General features: G+C 40.1%; 2 protein-coding genes across 2 annotated transcripts; both read left to right on the top strand.

The window, feature by feature from the left end:
* Positions 1-3,940: 3,940 nt before the first annotated feature.
* fbp1b (fructose-1,6-bisphosphatase 1b) lies at positions 3,941-7,718 on the top strand. The gene is made up of 8 exons (XM_078271395.1): positions 3,941-4,278; positions 5,168-5,330; positions 5,461-5,553; positions 6,114-6,254; positions 6,642-6,779; positions 6,937-7,056; positions 7,213-7,402; positions 7,515-7,718. Exons 1-7 carry the CDS (start codon positions 4,109-4,111, stop codon positions 7,399-7,401), a joined length of 1,014 nt encoding a protein of 337 aa, XP_078127521.1. The 5' UTR covers positions 3,941-4,108; the 3' UTR covers position 7,402; positions 7,515-7,718.
* An 11,084-nt stretch (positions 7,719-18,802) lies between these two features.
* Positions 18,803-20,936, top strand: gas1b (growth arrest-specific 1b). Its single transcript, XM_078272127.1, has one exon. The coding sequence runs from the start codon at positions 19,228-19,230 to the stop codon at positions 20,002-20,004; it is 777 nt and encodes a 258-aa protein (XP_078128253.1). The 5' UTR covers positions 18,803-19,227; the 3' UTR covers positions 20,005-20,936.
* The last annotated feature ends 1,413 nt before the right edge of the window (positions 20,937-22,349 follow it).

Genomic DNA, 22,349 nt, shown 5'->3' with positions numbered 1-22,349 from the left:
AAACAGAATCAGGAACGCATAAAGCATGAATGACTTAGAAAGATAAGGAAAAACACAAAAAGTAATATGTTGGAAATGTATGTATGCTTTATGCCTTTTTAATTCATCCACACATCCTTATTCAATCACTCCGTCACTAACTTACATGCCTTGGGATGTCTCTCGCAGGCACTGAATGTTATTTGTTTTATATCTTACAGTTATTTGTTTTTTTCCCCAACTAAAATGGTTTGTTATAGTGAACATGACTACAACTGTATCACTATTTGTGACATTCGATGTGACTGCAGTTTTTGCAGTTAGACTTATTTGTTTGTGTGAGGTTTTAAACACTGTCATTGGTATGCAGTCAGTCCACAAGAGCTTTCAGCACATCAGTTAATTTGTTTCATACCTTTATCTAATCCAATCTTTGCTTTGTTTTCTTGAGAGTTTACTAGATAACTAAACCTATAAACATTAATAAAATGAGAGAAGGAAAATTAAATCGCTCTTTGGTTGAACTGGGGCACGTTCAATCTCAAAACGGTGTGCGGTCGTTTTGCTACGGTTTGCTGGTTGAACGACATGTTTCCTCGGAACGGTGTGAAACGGTGTTCAAGTGTGCAACGTGCTTTGAGTTGTGTTTTCTCTCGTTTGGTGGGTGTGTCTCTTGTTTACTGGCTGTGTCACAGGTGATACCCAGTCAGCAGAGACGTGTCTGTAAACTCGTGTTAAAAAGGCAGTGCGCTTTCACACACAACAGGGTGTTCAACCTTACTGGTCTATGTGTTCAATGCACCCCAGTTTCAGTTTTTAAAAACGTGTTGCTACGTTTTGTGGGGGCTGAACGTGGCCCTGGTCAAGTCGACAGTCCTAAAGTGGTCACAAGTGAGAATGGTTGGCTCTAACAAGGGTGTTTCCCGGTTTTGTGGAAGTCCAAATGTTTTCCACCCTTTTCTCTATTTTGCAGGTGGTTTTGGGAAGTCCTCATTAACATTTAGCTTGAGGGACGCAATTCACCAAGGAATTCCTCAACTTTTGACTCACAGAACCTGCTGAAACGGGTATGTATTCCTGAAAAAAAATTAGATATTCTGTAGTTAAAGATGACATAACTGCAAAATGTCTCCTTAAAAGAGAAGGGACAACGATGAATCCTGACCACCCAGAACAGTTAGCAAGGCAGGGTGCTGCTTAAGCCTGAAGCCTTGTGGTCACGGTGAGAGAAGATAAACGTAATCTATTCTGTGATGCTGGTGCAAAACTCTTACTTGACTTTTTTATGGTGAACTGAATGTTTCATATTTTTCTGTTAAAATTGAGCTCAAAGTCGGTGCGCATTCACCCGTTAGCCTACGTTAGCTAGCATCACCTAGCAATGTGATGGGATGTAACTTACCTGTGCAGGAGAAGGCAACAACAAGTTGGGGTGATGCAGAAGTTAAAAATAATGTCACAAAGTATGGGAAAGGTCGAACGCAAGATTAATGCGAAAGCCAGATGATCTTTTCTCCTCTTTCCTCCTTTTGTTTTTAAATTTATCTGTGAAACGAAATAAGTTTTCACTCCGCAGCAGTGGGACAGCTACTGCGCATGTGTCGAGAGCTGTCAACATGCAGCACAGCAGGTGCTCCTGGGAGTCCTCTGTAAAATATTAATGATGTCTTTTCTTTCATTTAATTGATAAACGTTACACAGCATAAGGACTACATGATTATTTTTTGTCTCTATTGTCTCTCGGGCATCTTTCTTACAAATGTCTTTAAGTTTCTAACCGAGAAGGGCTAGTTAAGTGGCATATTTTGACCAATAATAATTAAATCAACAATTAGGCCAATATATTTAGAATATAGTTTATTTCGACAGTGTTATATTTGTAGTGTATATTTACTGTAAAAGCTTATCAAACATTATTTATTTATTTATTAGTAGTTTTTCCATTGTATTATCTAAATTCACTTTTCCCTAGTGGCAGATTCTGACAGTTTTCTAAAGTCAAATGAAACGACATGGTATTCTTTTTTAAATAGTCTGTGTTGATTTAACTGTACCATTCCACTAATTTAAATTCTAACAGCAAATGGCAAAAAAGAAGTTGGCCACTCTGACATCGTGCAGGATGATACTGTGCCTTACCAGAGCAGTTTTGATGGTGCTGAAAGTTTAAAGGAAGAATAAAGTGACTGCTTTTATTTGCAGAGAACTACAAAATTGAAATTGATTCAAGGTACAGCAGAGTTACCAGCAGGAAATGGCCTTCTCCTTAGAGTTGAATCTTGGCCCAGACTCCATTTATATTCAACAGCTTGTAAGCTGCACAGCGACATCATGTGGACACAGTGGAGAAATACATTTTGCACTCCACACTAGACCAGACCAGCAATACCAAATTTGTTATTTTAAAGTTTGACTAGTTTGTTAATGGAGAAAATATATATTTTTTTAATTAAAATGCTCATATTATGCTTTTTGGCTTTTCCCCTTTCCTCTATTGTGTTATATATCTTTTTTTGTGCACGTTATAGGTTTACAAAGTGAAAAAGCCCAAGGGGCCTTACCATCTCCAACAGAAAACACTGTTCACAAACTGCTCCAAACAGCTCTATTGTAGTCCAACCTTTACTTCCGTGACAAACGTTCGTCACTTTGTAACACACTATAATGCTCACCTAGCTGCTAGCATAGCACGCCCTCATACTCTGCTACTGACTGGGTAGTAGTCCTTACCTAGCTACTGCGTATGTGCGACTCCCAACAAAGATTGAACAGAAGTGCGATGCCTCACTCTGTAGCTAAAACAGAGAGCTCAACACACAGGGTGAAAAGAGGAGCTGCAGCAATGTGCTGTACAACAAAAATATGGTGTATATTTTGAAAATGAAACCATGTAAACCTATTCTGATATAACCTCTAAATACAATTATGGACCTGAAAATGAGCATAATATGAGCACTTTAACTATTTTGGATGTGTATGAGTGTTTTTTGTTAAAATCAGTATCACTTGTGCACTTTTTGAAGCTCTCACATGCTGTTCTTGTTATTAATACATTACCTCATGTGGTAGCTATTATCATGCCAGGTATCTTGTTACGTTCAAAGTTCAACTTTCCGTTGTGAAACAGGTCTCTGGCACATTTCATGTAAGCCTATGTTGTAAGTCAAGTAACTCCATGGATTATGTAAAGTCCTTTTTACCTTCCCATGATTGTGTCACAGACAGAGACAGCCATACACTAATTACATGCATGCAGAGACACACTGACACAGAGACAACATTTACCACCACTACCCCTGATTGTTGCTGTCTATTACCTGGCTTGCAAATACTGTTTTATCTGCACGTTACATTAATAGTGTTATCTAAAATCAGGTAGGGTAGACAAGGACAATGAGTCCCATGATATGAACTTTACACTTCTTCAGGATCACGCAGGGAAGGAATGTTTAAGCAGTTTTAGTTGTGTATCCAGAGAAGTGCTGAGTTAGTCATATCAAGTACAAGCTGTGTACCAAATCTTTCTTAAAAACAATGGTTAAACTGCAATGGCCACTGGTAAAACTAAACAAATTCCATGTGTTCTATTCTAAAAGCATAGGATATTGATGTACTGTAAGGAAATAGGAATTAAGCTAGGTGATTAATGTATTGCTGTATAAACATTGTTTCCGTTAAAAGCTTTTGCAATTATTGTGCACTTCTGCACCATGAGCAAAGTGAAACAAAATCCAATTGTGTTGAGACTAAGTGCTTATCCAAAGTGTAACATCACTCAAATATGACTTAAAGTCATTTTGTTCATTCAAAGCATTGCTAGCAACTTACATTTAGCAGAACTGTACAGTGCAGACTGAAAAAAAGACACCTAGTCTCTACTCAAAGTGAACAGGGATTGTTACTTGAAAATAAATCTCTATCTTTGAACTTTGCTCTTTTAAACCTGCAGTTACAGAAGTGATCAAACCAACCCCTAACTGTGAGAGAGGACACTTTTGATTGGCTGGAAGAGTTGCACACCCCCGTCCCTTCCCCTAGCTCAGTTCTAGAGTCTACTTTTTAACAATTGGCTCCACGCTCACCTATTTCACTTGAGGCATTAGGTCCCAGTCCCACACCTGGCAGTAAAATGTCTGACAAAGGAGCCTTCGATACCAACGTGCTGACCCTCACCAGGTTTGTTCTGGAGGAGGGCAGGAAGGCCCAAGGGACAGGTGAGCTGACGAACTTGCTCAACTCCATCTGCACAGCTGTCAAAGCCATTTCAACTGCTGTCAGGAAGGCTGGGATCGCTAACCTGTGAGTAGTAATCCTTTAAAATATAGAATATGAGAAGGGGGAACTACAGTTTGCACCTTATTAGACATGTATGAATCAATCAAGGTTACTATTATTTGCTTTTATTTTAACGTTACTTTTAGGTTAGCAAGTTTCTATTCCAGTGCATTAGTTTATCTGTCTTAAATGTGTTGAAATAAATAGGATTTGATATCTGGGTACAAGTGGCCGAAATGGGTTTCCTCAGGAGGGTGGCTGGCGTCTCCCTTAGAGATAGGGTGAGGAACTCGGAGTAGAGCCGCTGCTCCTTTGCGTCGAAAGGAGCAAGTTGAGGTGGTTTGGGCATCTGGTAAGCATGCCCCCTGGGCGCCTCCCTAGGGAGGTGTTCCAGGCACGTCCAGCTGGGAGGAGGCCTCGGGGAAGACCCAGGACTAGGTGGAGGGATTATATCTCCAACCTGGCCTGGGAACGCCTCGGGATCCCCCAGTCGGAGCTGGTTAATGTGGCTCGGGAAAGGGAAGTTTGGGGTCCCCTGCTGGAGCTGCTGCCCCCGCGACCCGACCCCAGATAAGCGAACGAAGATGGATGGACGGATGATATCTGGGTTTAGTGTTAGTTTTAGTTAGTAGTGAGTAAGAATCAGTAAGCCGTTTTAACTTTGACCCCGGCCAAAGGTAAACTGCACATGTTGTGTACATTCCCCCAGGGCAGAGGTCAAAAAGATAACAGGCTTTTCAGACCTTTCTCACAGGTTTAATCAAAAATAATAACAAATGTACTGTGAAAAAACAAACAAAGTCACTTATCACAATTTACAAGAAAACCTAGTGTTTTTAAAATTGCATCAGAATGGATAGCTTTTATTTAGGCTTGGATCACATCAGTCTTCTCCTCTTTCCTCTCTTGGAAGATATGGCATTGCCGGAAGCACCAACGTGACAGGGGACCAGGTGAAGAAACTGGACGTCCTGTCCAATGACCTGGTCATCAACATGATCAAGTCCTCCTTCACCTCCTGTGTGCTGGTGTCAGAGGAAGATGAGAGGGCCATCATTGTGGAACCAGACAAGCGGGTACTTACGTCTGTACAGTATGCATGTCTGTGCAAATATGTGTCCCTTTTTCTTCAGGTTATAGATTTTTGCATTTAGTTTTTCTGGTATTGTTGTGACATTAATAACATTATTTGTTCTCAACTGGCAGGGAAAATACATTGTGTGCTTTGATCCACTGGATGGTTCCTCAAACATTGACTGTCTTGTCTCGATTGGAACAATTTTCGCCATCTACAAAAAGGTTAGCTACCGTGATGCTGCATGCTGATTAAAAAAACACTGAAGTAATTATCAGCCAACTGTTTCGTATGGCATTCAGGTATATTTTATATGGCTTTTTCCTGAATTTATATTTTTCTCTGAAAACCCTCTTGAGAGTTACGCAAATCAGCATCTGTAAAATTAAAGACTAGGGTCCAGTGGTGGAATGTAACTAAGTACATTTACGCCTGTACTTTTCTTGAGTGTTTCTACTACGCTACATCTCAGTGGGAAATATTGTACTTATTGTTCCACTACATTTTTAAGACCGTTATAGTTACTAATTACCTTGCCGATCAATATTTTACATTCAAATTCTATAAAATGCATCAGATAAAATATGATGTTTTGCTATAGCTTAAACTACCAAACAATATACAACATAGATTGCCTTCACCTCTACCAGCTATAGCATTAAAATGCTGTTAAGACATCAATGCAACAGTAATGATAATCAAATATTGTAATATATAATAATATATCACTCACTACGTATCTGTTTGTAAAATGCCTCTCACTGTCGTCGTCGTTGTTCCATAGACTACGGATGGTGAGCCATGTGAGAAGGATGCTCTGCAGCCTGGAAGAAACCTTGTGGCAGCTGGTTATGCTCTGTATGGCAGTGCCACCATGATGGTCCTGTCCACTGGTCAGGGAGTCAACTGCTTCATGCTTGACCCCGTAAGATCAAGGTTTTACTGAGATGGATGGATAGCTTAGACAACCATAACATAACAAACACACATATCTCACATACATAAAAATCCCTCACAGAAATTTAAAGAGTTAACAATTTGTGAAGTGATTAGAAAGGTCTGGTATGGACTGACCATGTGATGCAATGACCATGATAAGGTGCTATGGTAGTGTGTGTGCAATGGTGGTAGTGCAAAAGTGAACAGTGCAGGGATTGAACAGTGCAATAGCTTATTATTAAATATTAACTATGATTATAATATTGACCTAATGCCCTATGACCTAATAATAGATGATTAATTTTTGCTCATTTCATTTTGTATGCATCTTTTCAGATATGTTTCGCCTTATTGCCTTGCATTTCTCTTTCAGTCAATTGGTGAGTTCATCTTGGTGGATCGAGATGTGAAGATTAAGAAAAAGGGAAAAATCTACAGTTTGAATGAGGGATATGCGCAGCATTTTTATCCAGATGTGTCAGAGTACCTACAAAAGAAGAAATACCCCGAGGTAATGGCCATGAGTGTACAGTGTACGATCGCTGTTGCTTTTATGTATTATTCCATTGCAAAGGCCCAATGTGGTATTGGCTGCAACATATTTTTGGATTCTGAATATATAAGTGACATGCTGACTATAATTCTACATTAAATGTGTGTGTTTCTAGGATGGTTCTGCTCCATATGGCAGTCGATATGTTGGTTCAATGGTCGCTGATGTTCATCGTACTTTGGTGTACGGAGGGATCTTTTTATATCCTGCTAATGTCAAGAGTCCGAAGGGCAAGGTTAGCAGTGGAGCTTATACAAATGGACAAAAAAAGTGTTTTATTATGGGATCATTTTTAGATCATCTACATATATGTCAAGTTGCCGTAAAAATACACACATAAGTTGTTTTGTCTTGTATCTTCTCATTCATATTTCTGCTTCTTGTGGCGCAGCTGAGGCTTTTGTATGAATGCAACCCCATGGCCTACATTATGGAGCAGGCAGGAGGCATGGCCACCACAGGATCCATGAATGTTCTTGACATCCAGCCCACCAACATCCACGAGCGAGTTCCCATTGTCCTGGGATCCCCTGACGACGTGATGGAGTATCTTTCCATCTGTAAGAAGCATAAGAAATGAGGTATTCATTTTTGTTACGTATCATCCATAAACAAGACTGTATATAATAGGCATAAATGAGCAAACTGTCTGGGATAATAAATCATTTTCTTGTTTCGGTTTTTTTTTTTCAGTCTCGTTGCAGGACTAACAGCACAATCAAGAGGCTCAATCGGGACATTCATTGTTAAATGCTTTCTACTCATTTCCTCAACTGCACTGATGAAGGAACCGGGAACCTCACTGGGCCCCTCACTGGGCCTCACACTATGCTAGTTCCATCTTGCTGCTGTAAGTGTTATTTGTAGAGAGTTTTGTCCCTGTATTCTTTTTTTTAAATAAAGGCAAATGCACATGTTCATTGAATTGCAAAGAGTCCTGTAGTTTTATTCTCATCAAAATCTGCCATTTTGTTGTTTTTTTGTTACCACTACGCATCCGCCACATACAATTTTAGCCTCTTTCAAAGGCTGAAATATACTTTTATTTCATTAACTATCTGCTCAAATTGTTTTGGAAGCCTAGTCTGTATAATTTAGTCTATAGAACACTTTGGGCTGAAGTATAACAGAATGTTTACACACATTCACACCTGGATGCTACCAAGGTTTTTGGTACGTTTAGACAGACCTGGGCAGTGCTCGAATTACGTGGGAGCCAGAGGGAGCTGAGCTCCCATAGAGTGAGGACTGGCTCCTATGAAAGCAACAAAGTCAAAAATCTGAGGGGGTCTCTCACATCTGAAGGTGTCTGCCATATGTGGCATTGTAATTTAATCTTAAACAACGCTCATTATCCATCCCTGTGCGGTCTCTTACCATTAAAGACGTTAAATTAAAATATAAAATATAGGCTACTATGGGACGTAGACCTGAGCCTACACTACGCTCATGAACGCAGCATGACTTGCCTTCACCACCACACCACTAGGCTATGTGATCAAACCGCATAGGCTACGATCGACTTGACAGCACTCGCAAGTCCGAAGAAGTCACCTTGCTTTTAGCTTAATGTGCTTTTGAGGTAAATACCACCAACACATCTTAACTAAATCTGTAGCTATCCTCTGCCATTCAGAGCTCCGGAAAAGTTCCCAGATATTTTGAAACACCTGTCAGCAATACAATGCAATCTCTGATGGCGGAATATTCAGTGAATAGGCTTCCCGACAACATCGCAGTGCAAATTCCAAAATTGTCTATTTATTTCCACGGTTCAACACACGAGACGACTGAACACCCAGGTGTTGTTATCACTACGTGCACATTATAAGACTAGAACATAGTTTGGCTGCGCAATGGCTTTATTCATTTCTGCCAGTTAGTGCATTTTCCCTGAGTATAAGTTAAAGACTCTTAATGCATTATTGTGTTTGACACTGAGGATATCTGAGACGGTGGTCTGGTTCAAATGAGCTACGTTTTATTTCATTGTGAAATTGAGAATGACACTCAGACTAAATCGTTTAGTCTATTTCTTTGTATTGCGAAATTGAAATGAAATATGGACTATTACAATCAATATGTTGAAATTAATTAAAAGGACTCCATTTCTGTAAAAAATAAAAATCTCTGTTGTGTGCGTGTGTCAAGATAATAGCGTAGGCCTACCGTGCGCATATACTGCGCAAAAGCGCCACTCGCGCCTAGACTATTTAATTGTATAGCCTTGTTAGGCTATGTGCAGGGTGTGCCAACTTTTTTTTATGAGATAGAGAGACCCCCTTAAAGACAAAAAGATAATTCGAGCACTGGACCCGGGCTAACTGTTTCCCCCTGTTTCTAGTCTTTATGCTAAGCTAACCGCCTGCTGGGTCCAGCTTCATATCTAATGGACAAATATGACAGTGGTATCAGACTTCTCATCCAAGCCAAGAAAGCGAATAAACGTCCCAAAATGTTGAACTATTCTTTTAATCTAATGGGACATAAAAGCATAAACAAAAACGACAGTAGAACATCTTTTAAAAAGTACAAACTTTTTGTCCATTAACAACTTTCTCTTAACAAACTTGCTGTTTCCTGGTTAGCCTCTGATTTCTGGCATCAGCAGCACACCCTGACAGGCCTTCATGTTTCAGCTTTGCCCCTCAACTAATGAGCCATAAAGACTCACTGAGAAAAACAAAAAGATTTCAACAGTATGCTAACACAAAAGCCTCATTCAATCAATTGAGTTTATTTAGGAAAGCAGTCATTATGGTCCGTAGAACAGCAATGCCTTCGATGTCGGCATACACAGTCTGTATTTTTTGCTGATATTGTACTGTAGCTTCCAGCAAAGAAAAGATAATTTGATTGAAAGTCTAATATGAAACTTAATGAGCTTTTAATGATGTTACAACACAATAATAACATAGCTTTGTGGATCTCTGGCTGCTGATGTCACTTGGAAACTTGGCTTTGAAGCGAAACGCTCCTCTGAGAACATAATGGAATTTTTATTGGCTTTTTTTTTTTTTTTTTTACTTACATCTTGGCAATCCAAAGCCTCACGAATATTGCATGTGAGTCATACGAAAGTTAAATTATGTGAATTGATAGCAGATGTATGATCAGAGACGGAAGGCTCAGTGCTTTCAAAAGAACTTCTTTGTATATATAGAGGATACAAAATAAATGTAGGTAGCTCCAGCGTGCTGGATGGAATCCATATTGTCTGGTATTTTCCAAAACTGAACCACTTCCTCTTTTTGTGTGTGTTTGTCAGTGTCAGCATTCAAGGGCCTCAGTGTCCATGAGACACACAAACACTTACACATTACAGGCACACTTGTTTATTTCAATTTTGTTCAGTCTGTGTATGATTATAGGCTACTGAGTCAATATTTAGATTTTGTAGGAAAAGCAAAACCCAGCCAGTTTATTTTTCCCTCGCTACTGTGCGTGGTGTGTATGTGAGTGTGTGTGCTCATGTATGAAGAACAAGATGAGATGACATATCTTGGTTTGAATAACCATCATACTTTTGGAATAAGTATTCAATCTAAGTTGAAAACTTTAAAGGGGCTGTGGGTAGGATTGGGAAGATCCAGAATTTAGCCAAAGAATTTGAACATCAACATCCCTCCCCCCCTTTCTGCTAAAGCCCAAAACGGTCTCCTAAGCCCCTCCCCACACAAGGGAGAATGAATGCGTGTGCACGAGCAGTAATTGACACACAGTTAGTCAGTTTCAGCAAATATGACAGAAAGTTAGTTTTATAATGCTTACCTACTGCACCTTTAAGGATTATTGTTAAATGTGTTTAGCTGCAGTGTCTGTAGATAGGCATTTCCTTCCTGGGCGCCTGGGTAGCTCAGTTGGTAGAGCGGGTGCCCATATATAGAGGTTTACTCCTTGATGCAGCGGCCCGGGTTCAACTCCAACCTGCGGTCCATTGCTTCATGTCATTCCCCCTCTCTCTCCCCTTTCATGACTTCTGCTGTCCAGTCAAAAATAAAGGCCGGAAATGCCCAAAAAATTATCTTTAAATCAAAAAAAAAAAGAAAGGCAGTTCCTTTTCCCCCCTAAGGAGTGACTTGTTACATCTAGCTGCATCACTGTCTGACTATTAATTTTTCTCAGACAAAAGCAGAACAATGTCGAATTAAAGTTATATAACAGAGGCTTGAAAGAACAGTGGAAGGCAGCATACCACAGTATTTAGCCAAATAATTTCATGGCTGCCTCTGCCAACTGATGTGTTCTTAATTTAATATAAAACAATGTGTCAGGCCTTTGCAACACTGTTTTGTCCTTTTCTCTCTGTCTAGCCATGACAGGTCAGTACCTGTTGTTTTCCGTTGTAGCCCTTCCTTGTCTGTCTGATATCCAGCCCATGTGCAGACAGGCTCGGTTTACTTTACACTCTAATGAAGAGTGTTATAGCGTTGCGTCTGTGGTTTGTCTGTGCAGCTGACAGCTTACTCAACAACCTCCCTCTTCTCTGCAACACATCTTTTGTTTAGCTGGTGCAGGATGGAAAGAAAGATCACAAAGACAATAGATCCTCAATTTATGTTCATGCAGAAATTAAATAAAGGGCACATATTATGAAATAAAAGTAGGCAATAACAAACATGTTCTTTTTAGCCATGCTAGCAGTGTGGCTCTGTTGGTCAGTCGGTCGATAGTCTATATCCTCGACGTTCCACTTCCGGGATTGCTCCGTTGCCGACGGAATTTCCGCCAGGAAATCCACTCATTTAGGTTGGATAGCCATTGCCTTGGCCTTCCTTTGTGTTGGCATTTTAAACTCTATGAGAACTATGGTTAACCATTCTCAGATCTCTGCAAGATAAATCTAGACAGTCTACTGACTTTGATGATCTTCTGACTTTTCCTCTAGCAACGCTATGAGGTTGTTGTTTTCAGTGAAACATCTCAACAACTCAGCACTAAAGTAGAGAGAACGTGGCACACCATCAAAGCAAACATTGCTGACACGTTTCGGTGTGTCGTTTTGGTTTATGACCACATACCATCAGTCTCAGCTGTAGCTACTTTGTATTTAGTGCTAACTAGCAAACATTAGCATGTTAACACGATAAAGTAAGAGGGTGAATATGGGTATGTCAGCATGCTGATATTAGCATTTAGTTCAAGACTAAGTACAGACTCACAAAGCGTCTAGCACGGCTGTGGACTTTTTGCTCTTTTTGGAGGCACTTTTTGTTTCTTTATAAGATAGCAGACGGTAGAGAGAGCCAATGAGGCGAGACAGAGATGGGGAATGACATGCAACAAAGGTCCCCAGCTTTAACAGTAGCTTCATAAGCCAAAGATGAAAGCTATATCTAGCCAGAGACTTCCACTATAAACACACAATTCTGTCTGCCAGGTTGTGTACCATTGAAAGGTTTTATACCTTCAGTCATCAGAATACACATTAGACGTACTATCCCACCTCTTTGTTTAACTCATCAGCATGGCTTTTCTCAGCACAGTGACAGTATACAGACTCAGAGAGCCTATGTTTAAATTAAACATAAACTCTGTATCCCAGACCACCCTGACTGGAGCTAACTGCTAATCCAAATACTGCCTCAACCTTCGTCCAGACAGGACCCATATTTGTGCCTGATAGTTATTGCATTCCCAATCCTGCCCACCCCCTGCCACATTCAAATGCTCTTATTTTGGAGGTAACAGTCCAAGTTTCCTTGGTAGATCCACATCACAATACTGCAGTTCATAGTTCCACATCCAAAATCTCAAATTCAAACTGACATCTGAGTGAGTCTCTCGGTACCCAAGCTTTTTTGTCAATTTGGAGAAACTGATGTAAGTCTATTAAAGCCAAATTGGATGGGAGAAACCATTAATGCAGTTTAGAGGGCAAAGGACTGAAATGTTTTTTACAAAGTTATGTTACTAGGCAACATTAATGCTTGCAGTGCCCTGATCTTGTCCAGTATCTGCTACTCTTAAGTTTACCTTCATCTACTCATGCAGAGGAGACTTGTATATCTGTAACAATGCCTTATGCTTATTGTCTAAGCTAAATAGGACAAAGTAATATTCTATTGCAAGCATGTGTCCTCTGAATAATTCCTGAATCCTGAAAGAAGTTTGATCTTCTTTCTTGTTTCATTTATGATGTTTCAAATACAGTAGAAGCCATGATAGTTTGTGGTATTTGTCTATGGAAGTGGGAAAAAAGTCCACTTAGATTATCTTGATTTATTTTATGGTGTCATGTCGGGACAGTTGGACCAGACCACCGATGCTGCTGCGCCTTACAAAGGGTGGTGTGTTTGGATTAAGAGCATGTGGTTACTGTCACTGAAGACAGCCTCATCTGCGCTTTGACCACCAGACTCTTCATAAACCTTGAGTCTTCAGCTTGGAGGATATGCGTGTAGTTTAGGAACAATAACCATTATATAAATGGAAGGAATCAAACTACCAAACTACATGCCTCTCCATCCACATTAATGAAAATATAGTGAATGAAAGGATGCTCTTATATGTTTGCATTTGTATATGTCTGGATATTTTTGCATGAGGGATGTGTCATTCTTCCCATACAGTCCTGCAGTTATTATGTGTCTTGGGCTGTTTTTACGCTGAGCTGGAATTATATAAGCCTTTGTCAACTGCATCAGCAATTGTTCGCCACAATGTCCTAAATCAGCCCACACGCGTCTACCCTGAAGTTCTAAGAATACTCCTAAGGCTGGCAGGAAGATATTCTAGGACCAATGGCCCATGCTGTTTAAGCAGTATCTTCAATTCTGCTCAAACCTTGTGATTATTCAGGCAAATGCCAGGGAAGCCCTGGGTCACGTCTCATTTTTTGTCTCCTGAAAACAGCAGCTACGCCTTAAAGATTGAGCTCAAAATGTGCCCCACATTGGCAGGATGCCAGACAGGCTAAGTTAGAGAATGTGCCATGGAAATAAAAGACTGGCAATCTTGGATTCTGCTTCTCCAGCTCTGTCGTAGGACTGTACTGTGTTCCTACATGCATGCAGAGTAATAATCCCACAATGATTTCTTCTAGCTCTTACTAAAGTCTCATATCTTTTAAGAAAACATAACCTCTTTCTATGTTGTCTTACTTGAGCGCTTAAAGGAATAGTACATTTTGGGAAATTAAGTGAGAGTTAGATGAGAAGATTGATATCACTATATTTGTCCATTAAGCATAAGGTGGAAGCCAGCAGCCAATTAAGTTAGCATAGCACAAAGACTGGAAATGGGGAACCCGCTACTTGGCTCTGTTTAAAGGACAGAACTAAAACTCAGTAATAAACATATCTCATTTGTTTAATCCGATGCGATCAGAGCCTGGAAAGGAGAGGTTACATTTCGAACAAAAAAAAAAACAGTCTGTCTTAGTCTCTTTTTCTTCTGTAATAGCTAAATACGAGGCCATTATTGTAGCAAAACTATTTGCAAATGTGTGTGGAGAGTTGTGCAACTGTATCTCAATCCTTGTGTGTGTAATTTCAGATTTGTGTAAAATGATCTCTAAATGTGTACTGAGATGTGTGAATGTGTACAGGAATCTGCACATGTGTTAAAGAATCTGTGTCTGCGTAATCAGAATTGTAAATTAGAGATGTTCCAATACTTGCGTATTGGCCGATACAGAGTACAGATCTGATACCAGTGCGTAAAAAAGAAATATATATATATATATATATATATATATATATATATATATATATATATATATATATAAAATACTAAATTATGTAGTGTCGGATCAGTGCATTTTAGGCAGAATCAGAGGCATTTCTGATACTGGTATCGGAATTGTTATCTGAACAACTCTAATGTAAATGCAGATTTGCAAGTGTATTCAGTTTTGTAAATGTGTAGACAAATCTGTAAATATGTACATAGATATGTGCATTCGTAGAGAAAACACACATTTGCAAATCGTTTTACTACAATAATGGCCCCATAGCTACACCCTTCCTTTTATTGCACACAGATGCCCTCATTAGCTCTGGGGAAATGTGTGGCTTTATTTTCTTCCCTTTCTTCTTTGAAAAGAAATGGCTCTGTTATCTTACATACCTGACCACTGTCACTAAGTATCTCTATACTGCAGGGATAAGTAATCCTGGAGAGTTCCAGTTGTTCCTTTTAACACAGATTTGACTGCAGGTGTAATCAATCTACTACACCCACTGTCAATAACAGTCCTTTGTGATGGCAAAACCATTGTCTCTCTGTCTGGAGTTTAACTCTCTGTTCTAATCTATTTAACAGCCCCATCTGCTTTGCTGCAGAACCCTTAAGTGAAACAATAACAACATGAGCATGAATCTTTTTGTAACGTTATCCAACTTTACTCCCTGTTGTGATGTTAATCTGTTCTTTGAAACAAGCCAAAGGAATCCGAAAGCTTTGCTAATGGGAAACCAATAAAAGACAACAATTGTCTATGTGTTCATCCTCGCATCATACCACATTACAAACATTTGGCTTCGGCGAATATAACTTTTTAGACTACTCTTGGGTACTTTAGAGCCTGGATGACCCATGTTTGAATTTGTGGCTCTGTTCTCTTCTGTGAGTTCAAAGTCAAAGCGTTTTCCTGCCGTGGTGCATGGCTTCCCCCAGAGGGATGCACTCTCAGAACATGTGGTACCATCCTGAAACATCTCTGGTGTGATAACAGCGTGCTGGAGTCTCGAAAGACACATAGGGAGAGAAACTTGTGCTGGTGAGCTAAATGCTCATGATATATATATATATTAAAATCTAATTTGATGGCAATCTATAGAATAGATGGGAGAGAGATGATCACCCATGTCTGGAAACTAAGAATGTCTGTATGAGAATTTGTAGCAGTTCATCTTGAAGATATTGAGATATTTCACTTGAAGTGAAAGCCTTGACCTGCTAGTGGCCCTGGATAAAAAGTCAGGGGATTCATTATCTGGGTACCATGGATATCTGTACCAAATTTCATGACAATCCATCCAGTAGTCGTTGAAAAACAAAAATGGAAAGAGCATAGAAAGAGCTAGAGCATACTTCACGTTATTACCAAAATCATTAGGATTGATCCTCTGGGGATTATGAATGACTGTACAGAATTTCATGGCAATCTATCCAGTAGTTGTTGACCGACAGACCGACATTATGCCGCTGTGTGTGGCTCAAATCACTTTGAACCATCACATTTTTCTGGCCCAAACCAAAAAACAAAAATACTGCAGTGCTGTGTTGTTGACTTGATATAAGATGACACTTACTGCATATTCATGTCATGACTATGCATGCAAGTTATTTTCTAGTTTTCACCAAAAGCATACGAATTCCTCTCATGAAAAGAATGAAGACAAAATATCAGCATGTCTAAGATAGACATCTGAGCCACAGAAAAATAAAAATAAATGCAGGCAGAAAAACACTTGGCAGCTTTTTAACATTGACTCCTTTTCCTCCCCCCCTCTCTTTTCCCTCTCTCCCTGCCTCTCTCTGGGCTTGGAAGCACTTGAATACAAAGTTCAGTGAATTGTTCTGGCATAGCAGCTTGTGTGTAATGACTTCTGACAGCAGTGGAGACAAGCTGAAGAGCATGTCTGTCTCTGCATGAGTATTTACAAATCTACTCTCGGGAACCACATTCCTATTCTGGAAACACTATTATATTCAAGTCGCCATGAACAACCGCATGTACAGGATGTACATATCTGGAGGTACTCGTTTAAAATAAATGGAGGACAAAACTGCAAAGGACACTGGCCTTATATTACCCTCAGAACAATCTGAGAAGTTTGGTATAAAAGTAAAGCATCTGAGTGATGTATTAGAGTAATTTAAGAGGTACAGTTTGGGGGAGAGCAGCTGCCTGCTCCATCATACAGAGCCACTGGCTCGACTGAATCTGGCCGTTGTTCTCATCTGGCTGCCATCCAACACTGATGGGATTTTAGTACTGCTATGCATTATGAACTCCTTCTTAAAAGGGAAATGCAACTGTGGTCAGGGTGTGTATCTTTAGTTTGTTGTTGAAAAGAAAGCTTTGTACAGGCCTTGTGCATCAGAGTGTGTGGCTCTACAAAGGGCAAAAGTTAGAGGTACCCAAACCTTGCTCGCAAGTTAAAAACATGCTGAATAGTCACGTCCTCAGCAGTGACACAGCACCCATATCTATCTCTGTTAAGAGCCGTCTTTATCCTTAGCAATCTGGGCTGATGTCAGGCTCTTTGTAGTCGATGTCGATGTAGACCCTTGAGCAGTTCACCATTTGGGCTTTCTCTAACCCCCACTTTGATGTTGCTCTAAATTGAGTCTGCAGTCATCCTGTTGCTCTGGTATGCCAACTGGAGGAGGTGGAGGGGGGTGTTTTGGGTTGTTTGGCTAAGAAACTCTTCTGCACTTGTCTTGACTCCTCTCTAATCTCTCTAATTGGAATCGGGGGGTCTGAGGGTCCCGTGAGAGCTGCCAGATCTTTGTGGTCATAGAGTGGTGATGTGACGGGGTCAGAAGAACAGAGTTATTGGAATGACTGAGTGGTTTTGTTTTCAGACTTAAGGCCCCAACAGATCCGTTCGGTTTTCATTCCAAGTGGTTTCATGCTAGGTGTTTGTTTACATGGTGTGTGGCTGAAGTTGTTATTCCTCTTCACCCTCTTTTTCTTGTTAAGTGTTATTGTTAGGAAATAGGAAATGCCTTCACCAAAAGGTAAAGTACAGGGTCATTAGGATTTCACACCGCTGCTTACACTTGCACAGAATGGGCAGTAAAAAACAGCCAAATGTGGGGTTTTTTTCTTTTACTTTTCTCATATGAAGGCATCTGGTACTTTCCCAGCTCCATATCAGCAAACCATAGTTTTCAAACCTCTAAGCTGTCATGTCTTTATTGGTGTGTGCAAATGTGTGTGTGCAGCGTTGACGGGTAGCTGTATCATAGCTATGCAATCAAGGCTCGTTATGTTTCATGGTGGAAAGTGTAAGACAGGAGCTCTGCATGTGTTATAACAGCTGTCGCCTCTCCCTGCGGGGAAGCAACACAATCCAAGTGTTTTCCAAAGAAGCTGTGCCTCATTACATATGGGTCTCAATGCAGGGATGAGCAATTATTCAAGAATGAGACCACAGTAGTTGAGCTATATATCATGTGAAATCCAAACTTTATAGCAGCGCAACACAAAGTAAGAGATTTATGGAAAGACTACGGAGAACATCTATCTACTTTTGACCATTATAAAGAAAAACTGTGGTGGAAAGTAACAAAGTAGTACTGTACTTACTGTAAGTACAGCTTTTAGTGCTTTACTTGAGTATTTCTATTTTCTGCTACTTTATACTTCTACTTCACTACAATTTAGAGGCATTGTACTGTTTACTCCTACATTTTTTTAAACCTTAAATTAACAATGACTTTTCTACGGCTTAATAATACAATATAAGATGAGACTTTATTGATCCAAGGGGGTAGCGCAAGCTACTGGCAGTATATAAATAAGGCACTCTGCTGCAGCTGCTACACTAACGTGGTGTACAAATGAATGCATCAATAATTATAATTCAATAATATGATATACAGTCATTCTGCATAATAACTACTTTTACTTTTGGTACTTTAAGTATACATTATTTGAACACTTAGAATTATGTATGTTTACTTAAGTAAAATTGTAGATGTATTACTTTTACATGTGGAGTATTTCTACACTATGGTATACTTTTATAGCAAAATATCTGAATACTTTCTTCATCACTGTAACTCCATAGATATAAAAAAAAAAAAAAAAAAACTAATGTGTGATCTCATAAAAGACAATGGGTTAACAAATCTCTGTATAATTTGAAATTACAAGTCGTTTTTTATCATAAGATAATTAAAAGTACCCTTTGCAGAAAGTTTTCTTTTACCTCCGTTTGAAAACGTCACTGCCCGCGCGTGACGACAGAATCACAACAGTCTATCGGACCAATCGGAGGGGGTTGTTGCAGTAACCTAATCAGCCCATCACCACAGCCTTCATCACAAAGCTGCCGCAGCTCGAGAGGATGCTGGCTGGAATTGAAAGCGGATGATTGACTTTAGGAACACGGCTATATCGCGGTAGGGTACTTGGGAAGAGTTTGGAAGGGGACTCCAAACACGTACACGTCTGTGTGGGTGCTGGACGACACAAAGGCTACGCACGTGAAGCCTCCAAAACCGGACTGGGACTGGCGAAAACTGGAACCTTTTTCTCAACTTTGAAACTGTTTTAGATCTTAAAATGATTGGCTTGTCATGGCCATCCTGGCGCCTCATTGACGTCAAGTCCTCAACTGTGACATGATATGAAAGCATTGAGGAGTAGCCTTGTTTCGACGCAGCGCGATGGAACTACAGAAGCCCATATGAAGTCTAACTTTTTTAAGATCCATTCTTCCTGGAAATGGCAAGTCGTGCCATATTGATGGAGCGGACAGCGGTTTTGATATGCAGTGTATTGATCCTAATCGTCGGTGTATGTGTCGGATCTCCCAACCACAGCCGTCAGCTGGTCTGCTGGAAAGCCATCCTGAAGTGCCACGGAGAGCCGGAGTGCCATTACGCGTATGATCAGTACCTTTATGCCTGCGCCTCTGTTATCAGTGGGGACCGTAAGAAGTGCCCCAGCCACTGCATATCCTCTCTCATTCAGCTCAATCTGACCCGAAGCGGCCCGGCTTTGGAGGACTGCGACTGCGCCCTCGACCCGGTTTGCAGAAGCACCAAACAAGCCATCGAGCCGTGCCTGCCGCGGACCAGCACCGTGGGCTGCACCGAGGCCCGGCGCCAGTGCGAGATGGACCAGTCGTGTAGCTCTGCCATGAGGGATTATTTATATCACTGCCGAAAACTTTTCGGAGGGGAAAGGTGCTCTGACGGGTGCCGCAGAGTGATCGCCAACATGCGCTCCATACCGAAAGCGCAACAGCTAGACACTTGTGTGTGTGACGGCACGGAGAGGAACATATGCGAGTATATAAAAGTCAGCATGAAAACGTTCTGCTCTGATTCTAGTGATAGGTTCGCGGGAAGCGGATTTTCAGACGCCGAGGATGACTCTGAAGACGATTACATCGACCAGGAGGATTATCAATATGTGGAAAACTCAAGTGGCTCCCCACTTTGTCAGACTGTCCTAAATGTCTTGACCACCATTTTGGTTTTGACCAAATTTATCTAAAAAAGCTGCTGCCATTGAGGGCAGCTAGAAAGTCAGTGGTTTTGCTCTTTGTGAATCAACAAAATCAAGAATCTGTCTGCAAAAATGGCCGTTTTGGTGTCGTTAAACTAACATTTGGGACTTTTACTTGTAACACTAAACGTTCTGCTACACATCTGCACATGTTCACACACATGCTGTTTGTAAATCACTCAATAGCATAGCATATGTTATATTTCAGTTACAAAATGTTAGTCATCTGATAATGCTGAATGGAGCCTATTTTCTTTGTATGTCAGCTTTTTAAAGATAGATTGTACAGTATATTGTATAAAAAAATATTTTTGTCCAAATATTTGTTTATAAGTGAGAAGAGATTTGCACTGTAATAATAGGTGAGTCCCAATCTTTCACCGCGTTATGACCACAGAGGAAAATGTTTAGTCTAAGGGTGCCTAAAAGTCTTAAAAACTGGGTTTATTCACCATGATGTGACCATATCAGAGATTTGCTGTTATAGCAGAGCAATTTTCGCTTGTACAGAGACTTTCTCCACAACCCCTTCATTAAAAACCAAAGTTGATGTAAGCCACTAAAATGTGTCTAAGATCCCAGGGCAGATAATGCCTCTGAAACAAGAAGCTTGTACGACTGATACACTTGACCTTGTAAACATGGACGTTTGTGTAAAGTATAAAGTGTTAAGCCTTGAAAACTGTTCAAACAGACAAGGTAAACTCCTCCTCTTGGGGATTTGCAGCACAAATGGAGCCAAGGAGCTGTTCGGTCAGTTTGTTTATCCTCACCCTGTGCATTTGTCAGAAGTCTTTACAAAGACACACTGAGAGAAAAAAAAGATGTCTGTGTTCGGGTGAGTGGAGATATTAGGTGCCCATTAAGAACACACTCCTCTGTATGTACATGCACATTAAATAAAGAAAAGTATTAAAACGATTCATTGGAAAGTGTGGCTCTGCCTTTAACTGTTAATATTGAGTCTTTTTTGATTTCTTTTTTAAGTTTTAGGCTTCATGTTTTTATCAAAGGAGTGCAAAGCAAAGGTGGTTCATTTAAAGTAATCTGTTCTTTTTTTGTTCAATTTAAGTACATCAGATTCATTATAGGCTTACAGAAATAAGAAAAAGTCAAAATCTGATCTTTTAGCCATGATTGCTACTTTTAGCAAAATGTGCTAGGGTGATGCTTAAAGCTATCACCAAATGAACTCTTTTTTTTGAAGGCATTTAACACAATTATTTACCAGATGTCACTAAAAGTACACAACCAAAGTGGTTTTAACACTTTTGCACTTCGAGGCCTAAGCCAAAACGGTTCCTCCTCAGTCATAGGTCTTGGTGTTCACTATTTACTAGATGCATTATTTAAGTAATAAGTGTCAGTATACTCAGAATATGGTTTAGGCCTTAAAACATTTCTTTGTAAATCCCCTACAAAGGACTTTTTGCTTTACAGGTCAACAACAGTTCAAAAGTTCAGTATGCTCACCATAATTATTTTTAATCTGTTCCAACATGCAGAACATTTCTTGACAGCGGTTGCGGAAAAAAACTTTTTTATATCACAAATGTGCTTTCAGTTGATTGGATTTTTTTTTCAGTCAGATTTTAGAATTTGTATTTTCAGTGTATAATGCAGTTTTTAATGAGTGATAGCAGGTATGGTGCAGGGTACATGTGTCTGTTTACATGCCTCTGACTGATGTTATGAGTCAGTCAGCTCTCTATACTTACAAAAAAAAGCCAGTGACCCCTCCTTCACCTGTGATAATGGGTCTTGAAACTATTGACAGCAGCCATGTTGCTTTTCGAGGAAAAGAGATGGGCCCTCCAGCCCATTGATTGGAAGAGAAGTCGAGTGGCACCTCTATTATGGAGATGCAAAATACACAATGGCGCAGCAGCACAATGCGGGGGCACTTCATTCACTCTTTCCCTCTGTCACCCCTTTCAGGGAGTGGGGGAGCATGAGGAGACAGCTATCCCAGAGGAAGACAGAGGAGTTATGTGAGAAAGTTCAGCTTTATTGCTCAGTCTAACTCCTGCTGATACATTCATTTGTGCAAAAGTTAGTTCTCTTACAATTAGATGTGGTCTTCTCTAACTTCTCTATGAAGCTTTGATGATCTTTATCATAGTTTGGAACTCTTCATTATGTATGACTTTACTCTGAAAAACATGAGCTATCATTAAGATTAAACTGTCTTAGAAAGAAAATAATAAATCCTACAATGGCAGCGAAAAAATACCAACAAAGTCATGTGGGGAAGGCATTTCTGGGCCTTTGTTATGAGAAGCAAAAGCCTGCCACTGTCACTTTAAGAGCGAAGGCCTCTCCTCCAACCATTA

This window comes from Sander vitreus, chromosome 16, assembly GCF_031162955.1.
Source record: "Sander vitreus isolate 19-12246 chromosome 16, sanVit1, whole genome shotgun sequence".
NCBI lineage: Eukaryota > Metazoa > Chordata > Actinopteri > Perciformes > Percidae > Sander > Sander vitreus.
The sequence above is the reverse complement of the archived record's forward strand: the minus strand, read 5'-3'. Positions and strand labels throughout refer to the sequence as shown.

Coding starts and splice junctions, on each gene's coding strand:
- fbp1b (XM_078271395.1), top strand. CDS start 4,109: ATGTCTGACAAAGGAGCCTTCGATACCAACGTGCTGACCCTCACCAGG. Junction 4,279..5,167: donor AAGGCTGGGATCGCTAACCT/GTGAGTAGTAAT, acceptor CTCTCTTGGAAG/ATATGGCATTGCCGGAAGCA. Junction 6,255..6,641: donor ACTGCTTCATGCTTGACCCC/GTAAGATCAAGG, acceptor TTTCTCTTTCAG/TCAATTGGTGAGTTCATCTT.
- gas1b (XM_078272127.1), top strand. CDS start 19,228: ATGGCAAGTCGTGCCATATTGATGGAGCGGACAGCGGTTTTGATATGC.